Genomic DNA, 24,825 nt, shown 5'->3' with positions numbered 1-24,825 from the left:
CATTTGAAAGCTTTTTGTGGAAAGCAGTGGTTGGGGGGAGAGAGTGAAGGGAAATGTTGCTATATTGAAGGATCTCGCAAAACAGGCTGATAATTCATACCTGGGTCGGAAGCTTCTTTGAGGGAAAGGACGGAAAAGCAGCTCTTAGCATGCAAATGAATTCTCATTTCTTTATTAATCTCTTTTATTTTAAAGGTAATAGAGCCTAACAAGCTCTAAAATTGTCAGGCACACAACTCGTAGGCTGCCTTATCCTTTCCTATGCTGCCTCTTCCAAGCCTTCTCCCTCCTTCTGCCCCTTTCCTGTCACCTCTCAGGGTTTTTCCTGCCCCCTCAACACAGCATGGCTACATGCCCGAAACCTTCATCCTTATGTCTCCAATTGAAAAACGCTATGAGAAACAGCCCTGAAAGGGCCTTTTCTTCCATTTTTCTAGCAATAATTTGCAAGCTCCAAAATAGAAACGCTACATACAGGTGTACAGTTCAAAATCTATTTTTTTTCTTTACTTCTTGGGTACCCAGTTTTCCTCCCCCAAGACTTCTATTTTGCCATGTTCTTATGTAGGCTTTCGGAGATACTTTACGTAAATAGAAATACACACAACCATTCTGTTTATCCCTACCATTTATTTACACAGTAATAGATAAGCTGTTATACAAACTGTTCTGAACCTCACTTTCTAATTTAATACATTATAGAGAGAATTTCATCTGTGAAATAGCTCTTTTAATGATGAATCCAAAAGACTACAGAGCAACATGAAAATACACACTTTTGTATCTATTTTTTTTTTGCGTTACTATATATTTGGTTCACTGCTAAAAGGATTACTTCACAAATGAAACTGTCTAAAAACATTAAATTATATATTTAATATAAAATACATATTTTATGGGCTGGAGTCATAGCACAGCGGGTAAGGGCATTTGCCTTGTACGCAGCCGACCCGGGTTCGATTTCTCTGCCCCTCTCAGAGAGCCCAGCAAGCTACCGAGAGTATCTCACCCGCAAGACAAAGCCTAGCAAGGTTCCCGTGACATATTCAATACGCCAAAAACAGTAACAACAAGTCTCACAATTTGTTGTGAGAAGTTACTGGTGCCTGCTCGAGCAAATCGATGAGCAATGGGAGGACAGTGCTACAGTACTGTATATTTTATATAGAAGAGTAATAGTGTAGAGGGTAAAGCACTTCCTTTGCATGCAACCAATCCAGGGGGGTTCCCAGCACCCCATAAGGTCTCCCGAGCACCGCCAGAAGTGTTCTCTTAACACAAAACCAGGAATAAACCCTGAGCATCCCCAGGTATGATCCAAAAAGAAACAAACAAAAAAGTTTTTTAAAAAAATATACTAAAATTGAAAAGCAAGATACAGAATAATTTTATAATAATAGAGCTAGGTGTGTGGAAGAAAAAGGAAGGGATAAAGAAATGAGAATAGATCTGTGTGTGAACACTATGATCTCACCCACATGACAAAGGCATGTGAATATCAAATGGATATAAAAGTTGATGATAACTGTAAGTAAAAATGGTAGAATTATGGGTATTTTAGTGCTTTTGCATCTCTTTGTGTCTTTCTCTCACTTCTGATTTTTTTTAAACTTTAAAGACCTGATTTTCACATGTAAGGCATATTTATGCCTTGAACAGAGTTTTCCCCTTTCATATGCATTAGCTCCAATAGCCTAGAATCCTGAGGTCCCTTTATCAGTGGAGCCTTCCTCTAGGGCTTGCTTTCGAATAGCCAGGCTTCCCTCTCTCCCTTCCTGCTTGCATTGTCCCCTAGAGAGCCCATCAGACTAGCAAACCTGTCAGCATCCATCCGCTGAGTGCCGCTCATCTCGGGAGTGGACAGTCCCGGAGAGCAGAGATGGCTCTCTCTCTCTCTTGTTCAGGGTTACGGCTCCAACCCCCGGAGTGCACAGTCTAGCAAAGATTAGGGCTCCACCCACATCTGTTGGACAGAGGGAGCCTTTCTACCTGCCCCACCCATCTCCAACCCCCAAGAACATCAGCAGCCACCATGCTCTGCCCTCTTCTCCCACCCACTCATGGTGGCTGGGAGACCACCCTCCAGGCGCTGCCCCTCACCTCTTTATTCTAGTCCTGCACTCCTTCTGCAATGCTCTCTCTGCATTCTCTGCGATTTCTCATCGTGCATTGAATGAGACCTTTATTTTATTCATCTTTTAGAAAAATAACTTCCACAGAACTCAGAAATGCCCCAGTGGCAGAGCAGAAGCCCTACACCATGAGGTCCTGAGTTCCTCCCCACACAGGAGTATGACACCAGGGCCACTGCCATTTGTGACATCACCAAAGCGTGCACCCCCAGACAAGTATCATATGCATGTGAGCCCCCCCCCCAGCCCCATCATCAATAAAGTAATGTGAAGGGAAAGGATAGGGGTGGTGTTGGATAAACAAAACTCCATGGTCTTCTTGAACTGCCAGATTCCTGCTTCCCTTCATAACCCTCACCTCTAAGAATCTGTCCTGGCTTGCTGCTCCTGCTGCTTCCTATTCTGCCATCTTCCTAAACTTGTTTCAATTGCACTGTCACCAATGGCCAGCAGTGATGGCAGTGACCATGTATGGGGGTGGAAGAGCAGAATACAGGAATATGGAGGAAGCCCAGGGACTGGGAAGACGAGGAGGACCAAGTCCCGGTGTCCCCCCGCATCTCTGGTGGTTCTTCCTGAGAGCCTTAGACTCTTCCCCAGAGGCTTCTCGGGCCTCTCATTCCCCGGGTACTCTTTCCCGTAACTTTCACTACATCAGTTTTCTGTGACTTTCAACTGTGTTTCTCCACCCTGGATTTTCCATGGAACTCCAGGCTCATCGATCCAGCTGCCAACACAACACCTCCCCTTGGCCTCATCCTTGACCCTCTCTGTTTTACATCCCACACCCAATCCATCAGCAGTCCCTGCTGCTCCTCCCTTGGAAATAATGCCTTGTACATGACATTTCTCCCTTTCTTCCCTCACATCTGGCCTGGGCCACCAGACCGGGTCCCTGCTGCTCCCTTCCCCTCTGACTTCCCCTCCCACAGTGGTCAGATCCACACCCATAAATCAGATCCTGATCTTCCTTCCCGCAGAACTGCAGCAGCACCCCAACCCTGGTGCTCACAAGAAGAGCTGGAGGGCCCCCTTAGAGGGTGACAAAAGCCAGAGGCTTCCTTCTAGCTGGTCATTAATGAGTCATTTAACTGACGCATCTATTATTCATCCCTTTAATCATGCCCTGTCTATCTCCCACAAACCTATCTGGTTCTGGGGACCCAGAGAGGAAACATCCCCTCTCCCATTCTCCCACTGGTAAGTGGTACCCAAATGAGAGCTGGCCTAGAGGAAGGAGGGAAGAGCGGGTGAGAAGGTAGCATGTCAGGACTCTAGGACCACTGGAGGTGCCCCCATAGGCAGGGATAGAGCTGTGCCCTGACAGGTGTCTTCAGCCAGAACTGCATGGCTTATTTTGCCCCCAGCATGTTTGGAAGCACCTCCCCCCCCCCACCACCACCACCATTTTCATGTTCTCATCTGAATGTCAGAATCTTGCCTGATCTGCTCTGGTCCTGATCCTGGCCTTAATTTTTTTGTTTTCTTTTTGGGTCACCCCTGGCCATGGACAGGAGTAACTCCTGGCTCTGCACTCAGAAATTACTTCTGGTGGTGCTTGGAGGACCATATGGGATGCTGGGAATCAAACTTGGGTCAGCCGCGTGCAAAGCAAATGCCCTACCCATTGTGCTATTGCTCCAGCCCCCTGGCCTTTTTTTAATGGCTGACAACTGGTGGGGAGGGAGACTTGGAAGCCTGGGATATCTGGACATGTATGTATTAGAGGGACAGACACTCCCACAGCCCGGCTTGCTCCAGGCAGAGCCGCTCCAGCAACACTCAGGCCACAGGACACATGCAGAAATGAACTCAACCCTGGCCAGGCACTTGGCTCACCGCAGGACCAGCTAGATCAATACCTGTGGCTTACCCGGGCTCTCGGAAGCACAGTCCCGGTTGCAGGTCACTGGGCTGCTACCAGAGAGCAGGGGGTGGGCCCTGGGCAGCTCTAATGGCCCCTTTCTTGTCTCTATAAATGCCAAGATGCTTTCGCAAACCTGTCTCCTGGGAAAATTGGTATCTGCGGGCATTATGCAATTTTCCCGTTGGAATTACAGGCTGTGTTTGAAAAGAAATAAAAAAGAAATTGAATTGGAAATGCTTCTGTGCAGCCACATCATCTTTTTGTGGATCTATTAACGGGCCTCACATACCTTCTCTGGCTGGAAAATGGCTGATCCTACAGCAGTCGCTGACAGCTGCTGCTTCCCCAGGAGCAAGGCAAGGGTAGGCACTTAGCAACAGCCACCATGTCCCAGGTGACCTACTCAGAACCTGTGAGCTCTGACCTCTGACCTTGGCTCCTACTGTGGCCCCTATGACCTGTCTCTCTCTCTCTCTTCCCACTTTCTACTCCCTAATGATTCTCAAGCTTCTGTGGCAGAGATGCTCTCCTTCCAGAGTCTGCCAAGCCAGTCTCCGGCCTTTGCGGTGCATAGTCCATCATGGCTGGTAGAGGGCTGGTTAGGTTCTGAAGGACAGTAGCTCTATCCTCATCACTTCATCTCATCCATCCCATAGACATTGGTTGAGAGGGTTCCAAATATTAGGGAAAATATCTTTCTAAAGTTCAGGTTCTGTGACAGGAAGTGACTGGTCAGGTTCTGTGACAGGAAGTGACTGGTCCAACTCTGTAGGGAAGTAAGAGGAAGAAAGATGACACAGAACCAAGAAGCATAGACCCAATCTACTGTGCAGCTGCAAATGTTATGGAGAAAAGATAACCAGATAAAGCGATGGGGGAATTCAGGTTGGAGAGAGAGCAGGCAGTTTTCTAATTAAAAAAAAAAAAAACAGTGTGGTCAGCAAAGGCCTTCCCGAGAAGAAGACATTTTATCAAAGAGTTCTCCCCACCAGAAGATAAAGGAATGAGTATCCTGGTGTCTGAGGAAACACCATTCACGGGGTATGGGGAAGAGCAAGCGCTAAAGGCAGGGCATGTTTGAGGAGAAGATGGAGGCATCAAAGCAGATGAGGGAGATTAGTGAGAGGTGAAGCTGGCGAGGTACAGGGCCCCAGGAGACCAAAGGGTCCCAGGACTGTTGCAATGTCTCCATTGTGAGACTGCAGATGTGAGGCTCAGGGATGATTTGGCCAGAGGAATAGCTTGATATAGCAGCAGGGTGAAGGAGAGCCTGGAGGAGGGAAAGGAGAAGATGCAGAGAATAATCAAGAGCTGTAATAATCAGGTGAGTGATGATGACAGTCTGGATCAGGATGGTGATGAAACAGGTGACAGACTGTGGTTGGCTCACAAATACATTTTAGAAATGGTGTTAGACAGATTGCAGGATTCCTTCCTCCAAGTTCTGAATGGGAAAGATGGTCCTAAATGTAGGTAAAGTTATGGGATTGGAGCTGTGCTCCTTTGGGGGTCAAAGGGTTGGGGTGGGAAGACACCTGCTTTGAACAGGTATCCCAAGTCAGAACACCTCCAAGTCAGAGAATTAAAAACATGACTTTTGATACCTCTTTTCGGTGGAACACTGTGCTATCTAGTTTAAAATCGCCATGAATTAAATTCTCTCCATTGCCACTATCTGGCAAGTTGTCATCAGCCACTCAGAGAGCTGACTCATGGCTGGAATGTCTCAGTGAGCTGCAGTTTGATATTGCTTGGTCCAGGTTGATACCCCAAAGACTTAGAAGACATGTATGGCTCTGAAGTAGAATGAAGGGCAGCAATTCTCAAAGTAGTAGAGTTTAGAGTGATGTGCTGATGAATTAAAAATGGGGACAAGAGGAAAAGACAGTTTTGCCATTTATTGGAGTGAGGGTTGTGAGGTTGTGGGGATGTGAGGTCAGGGGAAAGGAAGATCAAGATTTTGGTTTCAGACACAACTTTAGATACTACTCTGACATTCCAGTGAAAATGTAGGGGCTGGTGTGACAGTACAGGAGTTAAATTGCTTTCCTTGTACATGCCCAACCCAAGTTTGATCCCCTGTACCACTGAATCACTGGACTTAGCAATGAACTTCCAATCTGGTTGGTCAACTATTCCTATAAGGGGCTTCCAGGTCCTTTGACCACAGATTGGGAGAACAAGAAAGAAAGAGTATGGGAGGAAGGGAGGAAGGGAGGAAGGGAGGGAGGGAGGGAGGGAGGGAGGGAGGGAGGGAGGGAGGGAGGAAGGGAGGAAAAAAGGAAATGTAGGACAGTTGATACACAAGACTGCAATAAGGGAAGATATTGAGATAGAAATAAAATTTTCTGAATCATTAATTTGAATTTTAAGGCATGGGAAAAAATGAAATCTTGGTAGTATAGATAGATAAAGAGACCCAGAACTTGAAACCAGAAACAGTTATATGTTTGAAGGAAAGTGAAGAGGAGTAATCAAAAGATAACTAGAAGAAATGACCATTTAGAGGAGAGGAAGAGTCAGTGAGTGTGAGAGTGGGTGAAAGTGCTTTTGCTTTGGAAAGGGAAAAACTGGCTGGGTTCAATGCAGCAAGAGGCAATGAGAACTGGTCACTAACTACAGAAGACACAGAGGTCATTGGTGACCTTGACCAGAGCAATTTTAGAGGTGAGACATGTCTCTCAATGACTTCATCTGAGAAATGGGTATTATTTCCCTGCCTACTTCATGGGGGGCTGTAGCCATAGCACAGCGGGTAGGGCATTTTCCTTGCATGCGGCCGACCTGGCCGACCTGAGTTTGATTCCTCCACCCCTCTTGGAGAGCCTGGCAAGCTACCGAAAGTATCTCGCCCGCACAGCAAAGCCTGGCAAGCTACCCGTGACATACTCGATATGCCAAACACAGTAACAACAAAGTCTCACAGTGGAGACATTACTTGAGCAAATCAATGAACAACGGGAGATTGTTAGTGCTACAGTGCTACCTCACGGGGATAACCAGAAACTAGAGACCACTGGAGATCAAGGGCAGTCGGTAAAGCACCATCAAATATCAGCTGTCTGATTTTTATTTATTACTTGGTAAAACTGGAGCCTATTGAAATGATGGGAGGTAACTGTTGGGCACAATTGATTTTTAAAGATTCTTATAGTTCCATTATCACCTCATAAAATGGCTCATTTCCTGCTGCTCATCACCAGGACACTCACTGAGGGATGAGTTCCCTTCAGAGGTGGAATCCATCAGGATTGAAATATCTTAGTTGTGATAAGTGGGAATTTTGGAGAAGGGTGGAAGCTAAAATAAAAAGGGAGGGTAGCAAATTGTGCTCTTGGGGGTCTTTAGGCAAGACGCCAAATGCTGCCTTCTCGGTAGGAACAGGTCACCTTGTACATCAAAGCAAGAACTCCTGGAGAAAACCCATCAGCCAGTTGCTGCCAGACTCTCGCTGAAAAATGGCACAAACTGAAGAAGGACCAGAGGGACCAGGGGAGGGAGAGCAGTCAAGGGATAAGAAAGGAGCTGGGAGTGGCTCACATTTGATTTGGAATCATGGCATCCGGGTGCCCTTCAACACATCATTTGACTTGTCCGACTCCAACTTCCTCTTCTGCAAATGGGGCTGCTCGCTATGCTCAAGAGTGATCCCCAAAAAACACTGATGCAGAACCGAAAGGATAGTACAGCAAATAGGGTGCCTCGCTCACATGCAGATGACCTGAGTTCAATATCCGGTACCAAATATGGTCCCCTGATCTCTGAGTGATCCCTGAGCCAGGAGTAAGCCCTGAGCATTGCTGGTGTGTACCAAAAACTAAAAGGAAAAAAAAAACACACTGATGCCTGAGGAAATAGATGCCAGAGAGGAGTCTCAGCATGCATATGCTTTTAATGCCATTGACTTCTGTCTCGAGTAACCAACTCCAACGTAACACCCTAGTGCTTCCACCATCTCTTAATGAAAACAGAACAGCGTTTTCAGGCCAGCATTAGCTGTTAACAATATTATGATTACTACCAGGCCGTCCTTAAAGTATACAACTTGCCCTTAAAGAGGGATGGGGACTCCCTTCCAGAGCATCCAGCCTTCCTGCACACAGTTCACCCTTTTGCCCCTCCACCTGGGATCACAATCAATGTGGTCTCCAGCGTGAGAGTGAAGTTTAAACTTACCATTGGCATGCTGTGTGACTTATTTGGCCACAGTGATGGGATTCTAAAGAATAGGAATTGCAGATATGTTGTAAGGTGCCAGACACAAAAGAAGCTGGATACCATTGTGAATATTTCTATTCTGGCTCCTGTTCTCTTTCGTCTCTGATCATGACTTGCATCCATTTCTGTTCCTCATAGGACAAGGAAAGTCTGGTTTGACTCCATGTCCATAGGTCCAGCACAGGTGCTAATGTCATCAGGGAGCCCAGGTTTAGTGCCTTTGGAGCCCACGTTCCTTCAGATAAGAAACCAGATTATGGTCCAGGACTGGAAGATACAGGCCCCACAGGCCAGGAGTCAGTGAGATGCAGAACAGAGAGAGAGGTGAGGATGCTTTTGCAAGCATGGGCCTGGCTGAGATGCTCAGAGCTGCCCCTCATGGGCGGCAGGTTCTGGAGCACATGTAAAAGTCTGTCTTCTGCTCAATCATAGCACCTCCTGGTCTTAGGGGAGATTTCTACCTCCTATCCCCAGCTTTTTTTCCCCACTCCATATGACTCACCTTGTGTCCTCAGCCCCCGTCCATTTGGAGCTGGGCTATTCCCTTAGAAATCCTGAGTACGACTATAAAATCTTCTCAATATGTTTATCCAAAACAAAAACCAAAGCACTCATTCCCATCAAGATGGAGGAGAAAGGCCTGTCATTTCTTTGGGGGGTTTCTTATTTTATTTGTCTTCGCTCCAGAAAAGAGCTAACTTTGCCCAAATGAGACATGAACTATAAAAATGCAAAAACACTTTGTTTACAAAGGGTCCTGTGGTGGTGATGGATCAGGGCTCTGAGGAGGCTTGAAAGATCCTGTCTGTGCCGTGGAGACTCGTGAAAACAGCTTTGTACTGCAGTCTGAAGTTTGGCTTGCTTACTCTCAGTTTGTCTTTCATTCTTCAGATTGTAAAATGCCCAGTGGCCCCATCCGTTGTTCCCCCAGCTACATCTGCCTCCTATCATCTATTCCCAAAGACTCAGCATTCAGCTACAATGAGGGCAACCAAGCACTTTGTGGATTGTCTATGTGACTGTGTGATCCCCTCTATCAAGTAGTAAATTTCATTTCTAATACAAACTTGGTTTAAATGGAATTAAGAATAAGAAGACTGGCTAAGAAGACTGGCTTCTTATTACAAGCACTGTGTCAGTGCACTGGAAGAATTCTACAATTTAGTCTCCCAAATAGCCCCTGATATAGTACACACTTAAAAAAATAGTAGTCATTCTGATGATAAAGGCTTTGGGAAGCATAGCAGTGCTGGCCTCGTGGTTCTGAACTTTGGTCCATGTGGTGCTTGGAATCGAGTCAGACCTTGAACCTGCAAAGCCTATGTTCTATCATTGCACTATCTCCCTGGCCCGGTAGATACTCTTTTCAGCCCCACCTATTTCACAGCCCAGTGAGTCCCGAGGACTTTCCAAATGACACAGAGATCTTAAATGTTCAGTAAGGTCTGAATTCATGTAGGCACTAGAGATTGTAGTCTCAATGACATTACTTTCCTGCCTGCACAAGTAATAATACTAAAACAATAGATAGTATCCAGCGTATTCAAAATTGAGAAGATAGAGGCACATGCAAACTCTTGCTAAAGCATAAATTGGTACAAACATTTGAGAGTCAATAGGCCCAACCAACATTTTTTAATTTGCTTCATTTGAGGGAGAGGGGGAGTGGGGAGAGTCTCCAAAGCAGTACTCCCTACATGCTTGGAATGATTATTTCCCTCAGGAACACTACCTGGTACTCTGAAAAATAGGTTAGATGGTTCAGTGCTCGATCTGGCTATACAGTGCTTCTAGGCCTGGTAGTGCCAGGGGCCGCAAGGAGCACACCTGGTGGTGCTAGGGAAGTGGGGAGAGGTGGCACGTGATACCAGGTTTTGAACTCGAGTCTCTGCACAAATGGGACATGCATCTCCAACACCTGCGCTTTCTTCCCCCTTGTTTATTTTTTTAAATCACTCCTAGGTACCTAGGGCATAGGAAATCCTGGGTATGAAAACAAAGAAACAGTGCCCAAGTTGGTCAAGTGTTCAAGCGGTCATCATAGCATCATTTGTGGAAATAATTAAATACCCACCAATACAGCAATTAAATAAATTAGAGGACACCCATACTATAGAATCCTGTGTATATATCAGAAAGAATGGCATGGCTTATTTAACACTTGGATTTGGCCATGACCAAACCAATCATTCTCACAGTGCCTAGAACCTGGATTCTGGGAGATTTTTTTTAGTATTTTATTATTTCTACCTCCATTTTTATGCAGGGACATGGCTTATAATACTGTCAGTGATTATTTCATGCATGCATTGGTCCAGCACCACACCTACTAGAATGTCCACTTCCCTCCACCAAAGTTCCAAGGCCCCTCTTAGCCCCCCCATCGCACCAAGATAAGCTTAGTTCTATAGACAATTTCTCCAGTTCTGATCCATTGGTACTAGAGAAATTTTGAAGCTTTAAGCAGAGCATTTTAGCTCTTAAAATAAACTTTCTGAATGCACCTGCTTAATTTCAGCAGGGAAGCACAAATGACCACAAATAAGAACAATAAGCTGTTGATCATGCAGATGGTGTGGAATAACGAGATCAAAAAATTAAAGGCAGGAAACTGTTCTAATTTCACACATGTGGACCTGCCATCCTTGGCGCCTACATTACACTTAAAAATACTGATAGGATTTCATCACCATAAACACTAATAGAAAGCACAAACAATTTTTGTTGTCCTATACTGCAAAAGCAAAATCAATATGTAGTAAGTTTGGGATTTGAAAACCAAGACTGCATTGTAATGCAGGGCCAGCTAACTTGGTGTCCACTTTAATATCATCTACATTGATTTTGGGTTTTTCAGTTAAGTATTTAAGGGGAAAAGGATTGCCATTCACTCATTACTTGAATCTCATACCATACCTTGTATTTCTTTTTTCTATATCTTGACTTTGTTTACCATGATTTGAATATCTCTAAAATTTTAAAAATCAATAAAAGGAGTGCTATAATTCTGTCTCTTCTATCATGGAAATTTTCCCAAAATGGGATATTATATTAAATGAATAAATGAAAATCATGGTGCAGAAGACTTGTGGTATGATGTGATGGCCATGGGAAAAGCTGTATCTAATGTACACATCTATATCAATGTACATACACACACACACATAGTTGCATATGTGGAATGAAAGGTCTAGAATGGTACACACCAAACTGAAACAGGATGGAAAGACCGATGGGCATGGCAGGGCGAATGCCAAAGCTTAATGCACTCTGATTTAACATTGTATGATTCTATGATGCTATAATTCTCTACAGTGGGCAGGTATTATTCTGAAATTAAGAATCAAAGAAACTGGAAACAGTACATGAGGTAAGGCATTTGCTTTGCAAGTGGCTGCTTCTGGCTGATGCAGGTTAGATCCCAGGCACCACTATGGTCCCCCATGAGCACCACCGAGGGTCTCTCCTGAGCACAGAGCCAGAAAAAGAACCCAAGCACCACCTGGTATGGCCCAACTCCCTGTAGGAATGAAAGATAAAGGCATATACCAGAGAGAGACCATGAGAACTTTTCAGGCCAAATTCACAAAATTGTCAGGGATGTCGGTGGTTACTGCAGGAGGGCTCAACAGGGAACTGGTGCAGTGGGAGTTGCAGTAATGTAGCAAGTGGAATTGGAAGAAATAAGACGGTACTAGGGCCAGGTTAAGGGACTGTGCTAAAAGAGATGGTCAGTTGGTGAAAGTGAACAGGATGCATCGGGGATCTCACCTCTGTGGACGGGTTGAGAGACGGAGAACTCATCACAATCAGTATCCCGTTCAAGTCCAAGCAAACCTGGGCTAATGATGGTGGGCTTTTAGGCCCCAATGGGGCTGACTAGTTGAGAAGCAGAATTATAGGGTCCAGTGTAGGACCTGAAATAGATCAAGTGACTCGAGGAAAACCAGGGTCTGGGAGACTTGGCGTGACATCGTGGGACACTTCCATCTCGCCTGTGACTTCCTGCTTGCCTCTCCTCTCAGCCACTCAGCACATTTAGGAAGGACTGAGGGATAGGATCCAAAATCAATGAATCTCCTCTGAGAAATGTAAACTACTCGAAAGACAGCTTGAAAACGTTCTCCCCACAGACATGTGAATGTGGAGATGTCTATGCCCTCAACAATTCTTTCCTCTGACCAAAACAGGGAATCCCTAGGAAGCCTGGGCTTAGACAGGGCGGAGGGCTGTGAATTTCAGAGTGGTGGGGAGTGGCAGCGCTGCCTCAGCTTGTTAGTCCTCAAGTACCTCACTTCCACCCAACCAGGCCCAGCTGAACAGACCTGAGCTCTGTGGACAAATGGCTCTAGATCAGGAGTCTTTTTTATCTCTTTGGGCCTCAGTCTGAAGATGCTGCTGACTTGCCTTCCTTCCAGTTTCCTCTGGAGGGTTTCTGGGCAAGGTACCCACCAGCTATGGGGAAATTCACCAATCTGTCCCAAATATGTTCTAGGTACCAGGCCACATTGCAAAGGCCAAGCAAGCCTTTGCTCTCCTGGAGCCCAGTGACCTATTCAATTGGCACCAAAGGTCATCTTTGCCAGGTGGAGAGATGCTGGACTTCCCCGGGCATTATGAAGGATGCTGCCTGAGCACTTCCGGGCACAAGCCAGGAGGGGTGGTGTGACCCCCAGTCCCCGCTGAATTCAACTCTGGGGAGATTTCCAATGTCAGAGCTGAAACTGAAACTGAACCTCAAGCCCTGGGAAGATTATCACAAGCAGCAGGATTGGGAATTGAGAAGGGAGGGGTGTGGCACCCTGTCAGGAAGGACACTGATACTGTGGTGTGATTTTGATGAGGCAACATCATCAATTTTATGTTTGAGGAAACATAAAATTGTATCCCTGGGGCTGAAAAGATAGTACAGGGGTTAAGGTGTTGTCTTACATGCTGTTTCAGTCCCCAGCACTGTCTGTGGCCCCCTAAGTACCACCAGAAGTGAGTGATCGTTAATTATAGAGTCAGGAATAAGCCCTAAACACAGGTAGGTGTGGCGACAAAATTCCCCCCTCCCCCCAAAAAATATTGTGTTTCTAAAGCACACAATCATGTAAACAAAGTTTGTCTCAAAATTAATAATAATAATAATAATAACAACAATAGTAATAATATGGAGAAGAGTGTGGCAGAAAAATTACCCCAAGAAGTTGTGACTTTTTTTGCTTTATTTGTTTTCTGATTTTGATTGGTTTGGGGGCCTCACTGTGTGGTACTCAGGGCTTGCTCCTGGCTCTGCACTCAGGAATTACTTCTGGCCATGCTTGGGGAACCATAAGGGATGGCAGGAATCGAACCTGGATTGGCAGTGTGCAAGACAAGAGCCCTACCCTCTATACTATCACTCCAACCCCACTCTCCCAAATATTGTATCTCTAAAGTGCACAGTCATGTAAACTAAGATTGCCTCAACATAATAATAATAATCTTTGGAAAAAGAAAAGATTGTGATACTCACGTGTCTCCAATGTGTAATTGAATATACACACAAACAAGGAAGTCTCACATTAAGCGAGATCAACAAATTCTGATTTTTATTGTTTTGATTTCTTTTTTATGTTTATTTCTTTGGTTTTTTTTTTTGGTGGGGGGGGAGGCACATCTAGCAGTGCTCAGTGCTACTCCCAGCTGTGTCCTCTGGGGTCACCCTTGGCAACGCCAATGACCAAACCCAGCTTCCCACATGCAAAGCTTGTATTCCAGCCACTGAGCTATCTCTCTAACCTAAGTTCTGATTTTTGCCTTGTGATAATAAGTTAACATTTTCTTTCAAAATGTTAATGATCAGGCCAGAGTACAGCAGGTAAGGCAATTTCCTTGCACATGCCCAGCCCAGGCTGAATCCTGGCATCAGGGGTGATCTCCAGTGCCAGGATCCAAGCCCCACCAAGAGTGATGTCTGAAGGCAGAGCCAGGAGTAAGTCCCCAAGACAGCAGAATGTGGCCCCAAAATAACAACAACAAAAATGTTAAGTATCAAATTCTTCCTCAAAAATTTATTTTAGGGTCCAGGGAGATGGCTCAGGACTGGAGTGTGTGCTTGGTGGCAGGAAGCCCAGGCTCACCCCAGCTCTGTGGCACTGCATCTCCCCAAGGCCCGCAGGCATTGGCTCACAAGTACCATACTGAGAGTGATCCCTGAGCACTGCTGGGTGTGCCTTGGCCCCAGTTTTTCAAAAATTAACTTGGTTCCCATGCTCTTAGGCGGACCTAAATATCCCCCAATGCAAAGTAGAACAGAATGAGGGACTCAGGGCCATGGGCCTAGGCTTCATTGTGGCCAGCCCATTTAGAGGATTCTAATCTGATATTGGGGTCATGTTGGGCAAGAGTGACCTCTAGGTCCTGTGTTGGCCACATAGCCATCTGGCCTGGAGCACCATCCTGCCCTCTGGGCTGGGCACACTGTGTCAGTCCCGGGCAACCCTTTGGCTCCTGTGCAAGGGTGGATTGAGCAGAACAGCAAGGTTGAGGGTGGCAGGGGCCTTCTGTATCCATGTGCTTAGACACACTGGACCCTCCGCCCCGCCAGCTGGGATTGCTTAGGCTCTAGGGTTCCCTGATGAGAGGAATGGCTGCACACCTGAGCAGTAGAGAGCCTCAAGGGCAGGGAAGGGAGTGCAGATGGGCCCGCGTATCCCGTCAGAATCTTGTGGGCCCAGGAGCCCAGCTCTCCTCACTAAATATCTGTGCTCCTTTTATTGCAGAGCGATGAGGTCCTCACCGTCATCAAAGCCAAAGCCCAGTGGCCAGCCTGGCAGCCTCTCAACGTGTAAGTAGCCAACAGACCCCCATGTCCAACCTTCACCTCAGAGCCCCCTCGCCCCCCACTGCCAGGCCTGCCCATTCCATCCTTAAAGGCAGCCATGTCCCTCACCAGGAAAAGATGGAGCTCAGCCACTGAGTGCAGTGTCTTGTGGGCCCCCAACCTTTCGGGAATGCAAGCTTGTTCTCGGGGGCCCCAGTGGCTTTAGCTCTGCAGAGCACCAAACTCAGAATAATGACTCCACTTCAAGTTAATTCACTCAGACACCTTAGGCTGCCGCTCCCAGGCCTCGGAACACTGAGGTCACTCGTGGAAAGCCAGGTTCTCCCCTGTGTTCATGCACAATCTCTGTTCTTTTCTGTTTTCTCCATTTCGTGTGTGTGTCCCTCTCCTCCCTGCCTCCTCCATTTCTTGGAGAGCTCACCTTCCCCTTTGTTCTTTTGACCAGAGGTATGCTGATAAGGTTCCAAAACTACCACTCCCCAGGTTGGTAGGAAAAGTGATAGATGATAAATAGATGAAAGAAAGGCAGACAGAAAAATCTGCTTCTTGGTCACCTCCCTCTGTGTGGCCCACATCGCTCCCATCAGTAACTTCTTAACATTTCACAAATGAGTCCCACAAGCCGTAGTCCTGCCACCGGTTCTTCCTTGCACTAACATCCTCCCTCTCTGTCATCTCCACCATCTTATCCCTCATCCATACTGTTGCCAGCGTGATCTCTTCAGAATCCAAATAGAATTCCAGTCCCTTCTTAGATGTTTCCTAGCTCCTCTTAGCCTCCAGGACCAAGGGTGCCCCTGAATTCTGTTAGCTCAGGTTCTCCCTTCAGCTACTCTGGGTTCCATGGGGCCCACGAGCTTGATATGAATAACTCCTCACCCTGGTCCCCAGTGGCAGGGCCTCGATGTCAGGTGTGGTTGGAATGCCCTGAGTCTGTAGCTGCTCATTTTTTACCCCACTCAGAAGTCTGTATTGTGGTTTTTCCTTGAGGAACCTGGGTTTAGAAATGTGTGAACCAGAGGTCCCCAAATTAATTAAATGTTGACATACGTTCTGTGTCTATGAAGTAAGGATCTAAAGAGTCAGGAAAGTGTCTTACTGGGGCCCCAGCCTAGCTGAGGATCCGAGAAAGCTTCCCTGAGGAAGTGACAAGTAAGCTAAGAGCTCAGGCATCAGTGGGAGTTAACTAGGGAGAGAAACAAAGCTGGGAGCAAAGAGATAGAACAGCAGATCAAGTGCATGACTTGCATGAAGCCAACCTGGGTTCATTCTCCAGCACCATGTCAAGTTCCCTGAGCACTTCCAGAAGTGACCCCCTAAGCACAGAGCCAGGAGTAAGCCCTGGGCACAGCCAGATGGGACCCATATTGTTCCCTATCTCCCCCAAAAAGAATCAAAGCAAAAGAATATTATAGAAAAATCTAAAGAGATTTCAGGGGAGGGAGCATACTTGAGATACTAAGAAGTGGTAGTCCAGAAATCAAAGGTGAGCTTAGTGCAGAGGCATTGTGGAATCAAGCCACGCCACAAAATTTATTTTTTTTTATAATTTTAAATTAAGAGTAATGGGGAATGATTGGTTTTAAGCAGGATAACGATGTTATCAGATTTTCATTTTTTAAAAAGTAAGACTTTGGCTCTAATATGAAAGTGATGAGTAGATGATGCCAGGCCAGTGGGGAAGTTACTGCAGATGCCAGGGAGAGCGTTAGAAACAAGACAGAGGCAGTATAGGTTTACAGGAGACCAGAAGTCGAGGAGCAAACACAGACTGTGCTGACCGTTTGGATAAGGAGGGAGGGACTTCACAGAGCTGAAGGTTTGGCTCAAAGGGCTGAGCATTTGCCTTGCATGTGGAAGGCACAGATTCCCTGTGTACTCCTGGGAGCAGCCCCTATGCCCTGCTGGATGTACCCTCTACCACCAATAAAAAAGAAGGTGAAGAAGGCAAATAGTTTAAGGTGGCTTCCAAGGGGAAAGAGAGATGGTACAGCTAATAGGGTATTTGCCTCATACGCAGCCGACCTGGATTCAATCCCCGGCACCCCATATGGTCAGCCAAGTCGTTCAGGAGTTATTCCTGAGCACAGAGTCAGGAGTGGATACTGAGCATCATTGGGTGAGGCCCCCAAAGAAAAAACAAAACAAATGGGGGAGAGGTCAGAAAGATGCTTCTCAGGTGTCTGTCTGGGATAAGTAATGAGTGGTTGGGACCCCTCAGAAGTTGATAACAAAGGAATTTCAACAGGAAAGCTCATGAGTTCAGTTCTGGTTGTGTTAAGTTGGAGATCTCCAATTAGGCTGTGGATGTGGCTCAGGGGAGACAGGAATACCTCGCAGGTGTGAGATTCTGGGTTTCCTTTCCATCACCGGAAAAAAAAATAATAATGGCACCCAGTTGGAGGTGTTAAGTACACAGTAAACTCTAAGCATTAAAACTAAGGGAGGGGGCTGGAGCAATAGCACAGCCGGTAGAGCGTTTGCCTTGCACGCAGCCAACATGGCCTACCCAGGTTCCATTCCCAGCATCCTATATGGTCCCCCGAGCACCGCCAGGAGTAATTCCTGAGTGCATGAGCCAGGAGTAACCCCTGAGCATAGCTGGGTGTGACCCAAAAAGCAAAAAAATAAATAAAAAATAAGGGAGAAGAATTTTACATTAAAATTGAAAATTGGGCTCATAATCATGCCAGACTGAATGCGCCCGAGCTTGTCTGAAATCGAAAACTGGAAATAGTCAAGGAATGAGAAGCAATGGCAAGAGCACTTGGTTTTTACCTACCTGAAAAGAGAACTTGCAGGTAAGAGTCAAATCCTTAGGATAGGATCCTAAGGAGCACCCACACTTCATCTCAGGGGGGATCTGCCAGATGAGGAAAGAGAAAAGAAGTCTCTGGAAGGCTGAGAGAGGACGCCGGGTGCCAGAGAATCTGGCAAACAGGATAACCGTGGGGCTGTGTCCAGCCAGGAGATGTGTAGCAAGACTCGGCGCCATGACACGCCCATTGGACTTGCCAGCCTAAAGTTCCTCTAACCCACTGGGGAATCCTTTCTGGGATGAACAGCCAGGAGCTGAGAAATAAGAATCGAAAGTGAAGATAGCATGCCAGCAAGATGAGACAAGAGAGAGGCTGGGCATTTGTGCCACACCAAGAAGAGTCAGTGAGCATTTTTTTTTTTAAGATGGGAGTGACTTTCAGGAAAAAAAAAAGTAGCTAGTGGGTTTTTTTTTTTTTCACGCTTCACCTACTCCTCTCAGATTCCCGAAGACCACAGTGGAACAGGACTAATTGCTGGCAAACACTCAGAGCTCCCTACCACCCAAACTCTTTGCCCTCAGTGCTACCAGCTTGTTAAGCCAAAGGAATTTTCCTTTGATTTTCCCATACCCCAGTCTCCCCTTTCCTCTTCCAAATCTCATTAGGAAGTCAAATTAGGAAGCCTCCATGCAGCCAAGTTTTGTTTTGCAGAAACAGCCTGGCCCCTCCTTACCAAGCCTGCTCGATTGAGGTTAATGGGATTCCAGCCTCCCTCGGGCCAGTGGACAGCCAGGGTGACCTATTTTGTGAGGTCCTGCCCGTGGAAACTGACTTGTTTTTCAATGATCTTCATCTTTATCCCCAGGACCACTTCTCAAAAGACAGCCATGAATGAACAAATTAGCCGCTGACTTGTTTAGCTCAATAAATCAAGCTGTGGCTGGGAGAGCCCAGAGCGCAGGTAGATAGAGCAAAAGACAGATTCCGAACAAGGTTCTGCTAGCTAATTCCTCTAGCACCTAAGCAGAGAATGTCCAGGTTTCCGCAAGATTGGTTCTGAATTTCCACCACCCACTTTCTTCAGTGGAATCAGAATACTGGGAATTGCTGGGACTCTTCAAAATAACTTTTATTCCAAAAAGTGCCCCTCACAGAGGCAGACTGTGGGTTGAGGGAGAGAAATTGGTGGAGGGAAATGAGCACTGGTGAAGGGATTGGTGTTGAAATAATTGTTTGCCTGAAACCCAATCCTGAATAATTGTAATCTCATGGTGACTAAGTTTAAAATAATAATAATTTTTATTCCTTTCCTTATTGGTGAATCCTGTAAAGGATCTTGGCTCCTTTAAAATTCCTAGCCACTGCTTAATTAACATTTGACCTGACTATGCTCCTAGTTTGGGAGACAGATGGCTGGTGTCCTGCCTGTAGACACCTGTCACCCTCCAGAAGTCCTCCCTGTGGAGGGTCTGTGCTCCATAATCAGCCAAATCCAAGGTTGCCTAGGAGGAAAGAAGCATCTTTATCTCACATCAGTCTTGGAAGTTTCAGGGATCTCCTGCTTCCTGTGGTTCCTGCTCAGTCCCATCAACGATTCCCATGAGCTCGGTGTGGGCTTAGGATATCACAGGAAGACTGGCCTTGGACTGAAAAGGTGGGCAGTAGATACAATCTGCCAGACGGAGCCGAAACCCTAGGTTGCCTCCAGGTTATAAAGGCTTTTCTGGGACTGGAAACCTCACTCAAAGCTTTTTCCACCCTCAAGAAACTTCAGTTTAGCACATAGCTCGAGCGCCCTCTGCTGGTTAATAGAATCTTTACAATTTCGAAAGCTGACTGCTATTTGGAACCAATGAAGTGCAACGCAGCATGTGAGTGACCTAGGCTGGTCATCAGTCACCTTAGTCTCCCTGGTGCGCATCTGTAATTTAGGGAACAGAAGTCTCGATGTAGGAGATAAAAGTCTTCGGGGCCAGAGATAGTACAGCAGGGAAGGCCTTCACTAAGCCAACCCAAATTTCATCCTCAGCACCACCACTGAAGCCAGCCAGGAGTGATTATCTAATTACAGAACCTGGAAATAAGCCCTGAGCGCAGCCCAGAAAGTGTAGCCCAGAAACAAGAAAACCTTCATTCTGTCTCTTCTCGTGGTGTTCTGGATGTTTTGTTGATTAAAGTTGAATGAGGAGGAAATCAATATTTACTGAGCCCTATTACATGCCCATCACAATGATAAAAAGCCCAGGAATAAGTATTAAGATATTCCATTTTGCTGATGTTGTAACTGAAAAGATGTTGGGGGCGGGGCAGTCAAAGTGCTGTCACATAGCTACTAAGTGACTGGCCTGAAATTCAGATGCAGCTGTCTCTTCATTGGAGCGTGTCTAAGTTCTCCACAGCACACTGCCTCTGAGTGGAGAGTGAAGCACTGGCCCGTGTCTTCATTTAGTTTTGAATTTTCCAATAATCATCTCTTCATCACTTTCCTTTACCTATAAAGGTTGTGGTATTTTCTTCCTCAAGATTTTGATGAGCTCGGTGTGGGCCCTACATAGAAACTCTTGTCACTCACACAAGATACACATTTTTGCTAATATGCTGTTTCCCCTAATACTGTTATTTCATTATGCAGATGCTTTTAGTTGGTGTGTGAGTCAACTAGGTACCTTTGAAGCTACTTCTATTGTTTCAAAACTGAGAGAGTAAACATTCTCTAACAGATTAGATTTGTGTGTGATATGAATCCCATTTTTTTAATGTTGCATTGAGTCCAATTCAACTTGCTGCAGTCTTTCCTTTTGCCCTAATTTGAGGTGGTCATTTTGTACAGACCTTTAATCTTCTCGGATTTCCAAGCTGAACCACTGTTTGTCCTTCCTTCCTTCCTTCCTTCCTTCCTTCCTTCCTTCTTTCCTTCCTCCTTCCTCCTTCTTTCTGCCTTCCTTCCTTCCTCCCTTCTTTCCTTCCATCCTTCCTTCCTTCCTTTTTTCCTTCCTCCTTCCTCCTTCTTTCTCCCTTCCTTCCTCCTTCCTCCCTTTCTTCTCCCTCCTCCCTTCCTTCCTCCTTCCTTTCTTCCTATTTTCCTATCTTCCTTCCTTCCTTCCTTCCTTCCTTCCTTCTTTCCTTCCTTCCTTCCTTCCTTCCCCATACCCAGTGGTGCTTAGGACTTACTCCTGGATCTGAGTTTAGGGATCACTCCTAGCAGGGCTCAGGAAATATATGTGGTGTCCTAGATTGAATTCGGGTCAGACGTATACAATGCAAGAGACTTACCCACTGTACTATCTCTCCAACCCCATATCTCTCTTATCTCAAAATCATGCAGTTCCCATTACCATGCTTTATAATAAGACTCCATTGATGCTCCCATCAACCCTCTTTAATAAAAAATTTATAAAAATTCAAATCCTGAGCCAGAATCTGGAAAAAACCTGAGTGCCCAAGAACAGATGACTGGTTAAAGAAACTTTGGTACATTTACACAATGGAGTACTATGTAGCTGTTAGAAAAGATGAAGTTATGAAATTTACATACAAGTGGTACTACATGGAAAGTATCATGTTAAGCGAAATGAGTCAGAAAGAGCGGGATAGACACAGAAAGATTGCATTCATCTGGGGAACATAAAGCAACAAAAAGGGAGAGTGACACACAGGAATGGCTGAGATTAGTACCAGGAATTTTGCTCCATGAATCGAAGGCCAGCCACAGGCTCTAGGTGAAAAGGAACCTCAGATAGAGAAGAGAGTACCAAATGAAGGGTGTTGTGAGGGCCCTCCCAGGGTGGGAGAAGCATGCTAAAAGTAGTCGATAGACCAAACATGATTGCCACTCAAAGCCTCTCTTGCAAAACACAGTACCCAAAAGAAGAGAGAGAGAACAAGGGGGAATACCCTGCCACAGAGGCAGGATGGGACGGGGGTGGGGGGGGGGATGAGGGTGGGAGGATGCTGGGACCCATGGGGATGGATGACGGGCACTGGTGGAGGTATGGGGACTTGATCATTGTATAACTGAAACCCAAGCACAAAATTTGTAAGCCTATAACTGTACCTCATGGTTTTTCACAAATAAAAAAAAGAAAAAAAAATTCAAATCCTGGGTAGAAAACTCTCATATGTGGGAAAACAGGGTATGTGAGAAATTCTGAACATAAATTTTTATTGGAGTTTGGACAAACAAAAGAACTCCAGTCATATCTAGCATCTAGAGCTTCCTAAAAGACTGTCACCGTCACCGTCCTCCCGTCGTTCATCGATTTGCTCGAGCGGGCCCAGTAACGTCTCCATTGGAGATTTTGTTGTTACTGTGTTTGGCATATCGAATACGTCACGGGGAGCTTGCCAGGCTCTGCCGTGCGTGCGGGCGAGATACTCTCGGTAGCTTGCCGGGCTCTCCGAGAGGGGCGGAGGAATCGAACTCGGGTCGGCCATGTTGGCTGCATGCAAGGCAAACGCCCTACCGCATACCACCCTGAACGCGCCCGATCTCATAAAAGAAATTCAAATATATTCTTTGAGAGGAGAATATCCAGCATACGATACCTGGATATTCCTGGTTCTACCTGTGCTCGAGGGTCAATGCTTAGGGGACCATACACAGTGCCAAGAATCGAACCAGTCACATGCAAAACAAGTCCCTTAACCCCTATATTGACTCATGCATATCCTTATCCATTTTGCTATTTTGCCTTTTAAATAACATGCTTATTTTAGAAGTAATAGTTGATTAAAGACATCGTTTAACTGGTTAGAGCACATGCTTTACATTCAGGAGAACTGGGTTTAAGCACTGGCACCTCATGGTCCCCTAGCCATCATAAGGAGTGACCTCCGATCAGAGATCTGGGACTAGCTCCTGAGAACCACTGAGTGTGGTCCCCCCAATTTTTAAGTAACTAGTACTTTAAGATGGTTTGTAATTAAATTTAAAGGTCAAAAGATGTATAGCTTTATGCTCAAGGGACAGATAGTTCAGTGGGTCTTACATACAGCTGACCTGGGTTCAATCCCTGGTACCCCATATGGGACCCTGAGCCCACCAGGAGTGATTTCTGAGCACAGAGCAGGGAGTAAGCCCTGAGTATTATTGGGTGTGACCCAAAACCCAAAACTATGGAAATTAAAAGGAACTCCATATTTATCTCTTGGATTAACCGACAAATATTTGTTGCACAGTCTGCTACGTGCCCAGTTCTAAGCCAAGCACTGGACTAGAGCTATAAGCAAGACAGAAATGACCCCCCTACTTATGGAACCTACTGGAAAGACATAAATGAAGTAAGAAACTCAGGGAAGAAGTGGTGAGAGGGCTGTAGGAAGGCATTCCTTGAGATCATAAGCAGCTTGAGGAAAGGTTAAAAGGTAAAAGGTAAAGGCCCTCCCGTTGATCATCGATTTGCTCGAGCGGGCCCAGTAACGTCTCCATTGGAGACTTTGTTGTTACTGTGTCTGGCATATCAAATACTCTCGCTAGCTTGCCGGGCTCTCCGAGAGGGGCGGAGGAATCAAACTCGGGTCGCTTCGGCAGCACATATACTAAAATTGGAACGATACAGAGAAGATTAGCATGGCCCCTGCGCAAGGATGACACGCAAATTCGAGGAAAGGTTAGAGAAAAGTTTTCCAGGGCTTCTTAAATAGGCTGAGGGTGCTCACAGCCCTACCCTTGCAAGGCTTATTGTCCCTCTGCCGCGCTATCCTGGGCCCATAATTTGCATTTCTAACCAACTCCCAGGGCACACCAGTGGTTCTAGCCCCAAAATTGCACTTTGCAGACCACTCAAGAAACCCTCCCTGGCAAACACAGGTGTACAGGGGTCTGCGAGGGCCAGGCCCTGGGGACCGCTGGGCAGAGAAGGGTGTGGGGAGACGCTAGACTCAGGTGGTCCCAGAGGCTGACCTGCCTGCCTGCCAGCCAGTTCAGGGTTCAGACCGGGCTCTGCTCTGTCACTCAGGATCCAGGAGCTGTATTGGTGTCAGGCTCAACTGTGATGTCCACACAGGCAGGCTCTCCTCTGCCCCACTCGCTTCTCTTATCCAAACTCCACGGGCCCCTCAGGGGTGACTGGCATCTAGTGCCTCTTCTCCACAGCAATAGGAGTAGGCCCCCAGCCTGGCCTGAGTTCTATATACAAGCTCTCTCTCTTGAAATGAAAGATCCTTTTCAGGAGACACATAGGAAACCCCATTCTAGAGATTTAGCCACTGAGGCACAGAGACTTGGAAATGTGCCAAAGACACACAGCTATAAAAGGTGGGTCCAGTGAACTGAATAGGACAATGGGTAGATTGTTTGCTTCACATGCAAGCCATATGGTCCCCCCAATCTTGCCAGGAGTAATGCTTGTGTGCAGAGCCAGGAGTAAACGCTGAGCACCACTGGGTGTGCCCCAAAAAACATAATAAATAAATAAATAAAATATGGGGCCAGGTGGACCAAGAAGGTAACTCAAAGGGCTAATGTCTTGCATGCATGAGGCCCCCAGTTTGATCCTTGACATCACATGCTCTTCTACCTAGCACTGGCAGCTATGTTTCCAGTGACCCTGGCCAAGGTGACCCAAACAGCCCCCAGCACTACTGAGGAGCCACACCCACCTCTCCAAAAATACAGGTGGTTTCAGGATGCCCACCCAATATCCCCTCTGCTGGTCTGTAAATCCCAGGATCTGGTTCCAAGCCGGGGACTTCATTTCCTGAGGATAACAGAGAACAGCTAGAGAGGCTGATCCCAGCAGAGAAGCACAGGGAGACTCCTAAAACAGCTGAGGTGAACAGCTGCCAGCTGGATTGTATAGAGAAATTGGTCCCCAGCCAAGGAGTCCCAGGAGCTAAAATCCTGGAAAGGGACATCAGACAGAGCAGCCTTTGGGCCTCAGCCCTCACTGTCTGTGCCTCTCAGTTCCTGCACCTATCTGTGCTTGCTTTTCTTCTCTACATCATTCAAACCTCAGAGGACTATCAAGGACATTGCAGTCACCTGCCACCAACTGTGGGCTGAATGGACCCAGAGCTCCTAGAGCCTAGGCCCCCTTT

At 46.4% G+C, this 24,825-nt stretch overlaps 1 protein-coding gene and 1 non-coding gene across 2 annotated transcripts in view; both read left to right on the top strand.

Moving 5' to 3' along the window:
* The window catches only part of SPON1 (spondin 1), a 361,268-nt gene that overhangs the window by 317,526 nt on the left and 18,917 nt on the right, over window positions 1-24,825 (top strand). The window contains exon 7 of the mRNA XM_056116221.1: window positions 14,967-15,031. Within this exon, the coding sequence (XP_055972196.1) occupies window positions 14,967-15,031 (65 nt within the window). The remainder of the gene's footprint in view (window positions 1-14,966; window positions 15,032-24,825) is intronic.
* Window positions 23,305-23,412, top strand: LOC130025601 (U6 spliceosomal RNA). Its single transcript, XR_008792737.1, has one exon. It is a non-coding gene; the product is annotated as a U6 spliceosomal RNA (small nuclear RNA).

Source organism: Sorex fumeus, unplaced genomic scaffold (genome assembly GCF_029834395.1).
Source record: "Sorex fumeus unplaced genomic scaffold, SorFum_2.1 ptg000030l, whole genome shotgun sequence".
Lineage (NCBI taxonomy): Eukaryota > Metazoa > Chordata > Mammalia > Eulipotyphla > Soricidae > Sorex > Sorex fumeus.
This window is presented reverse-complemented; position numbering and strand designations above follow the sequence as displayed.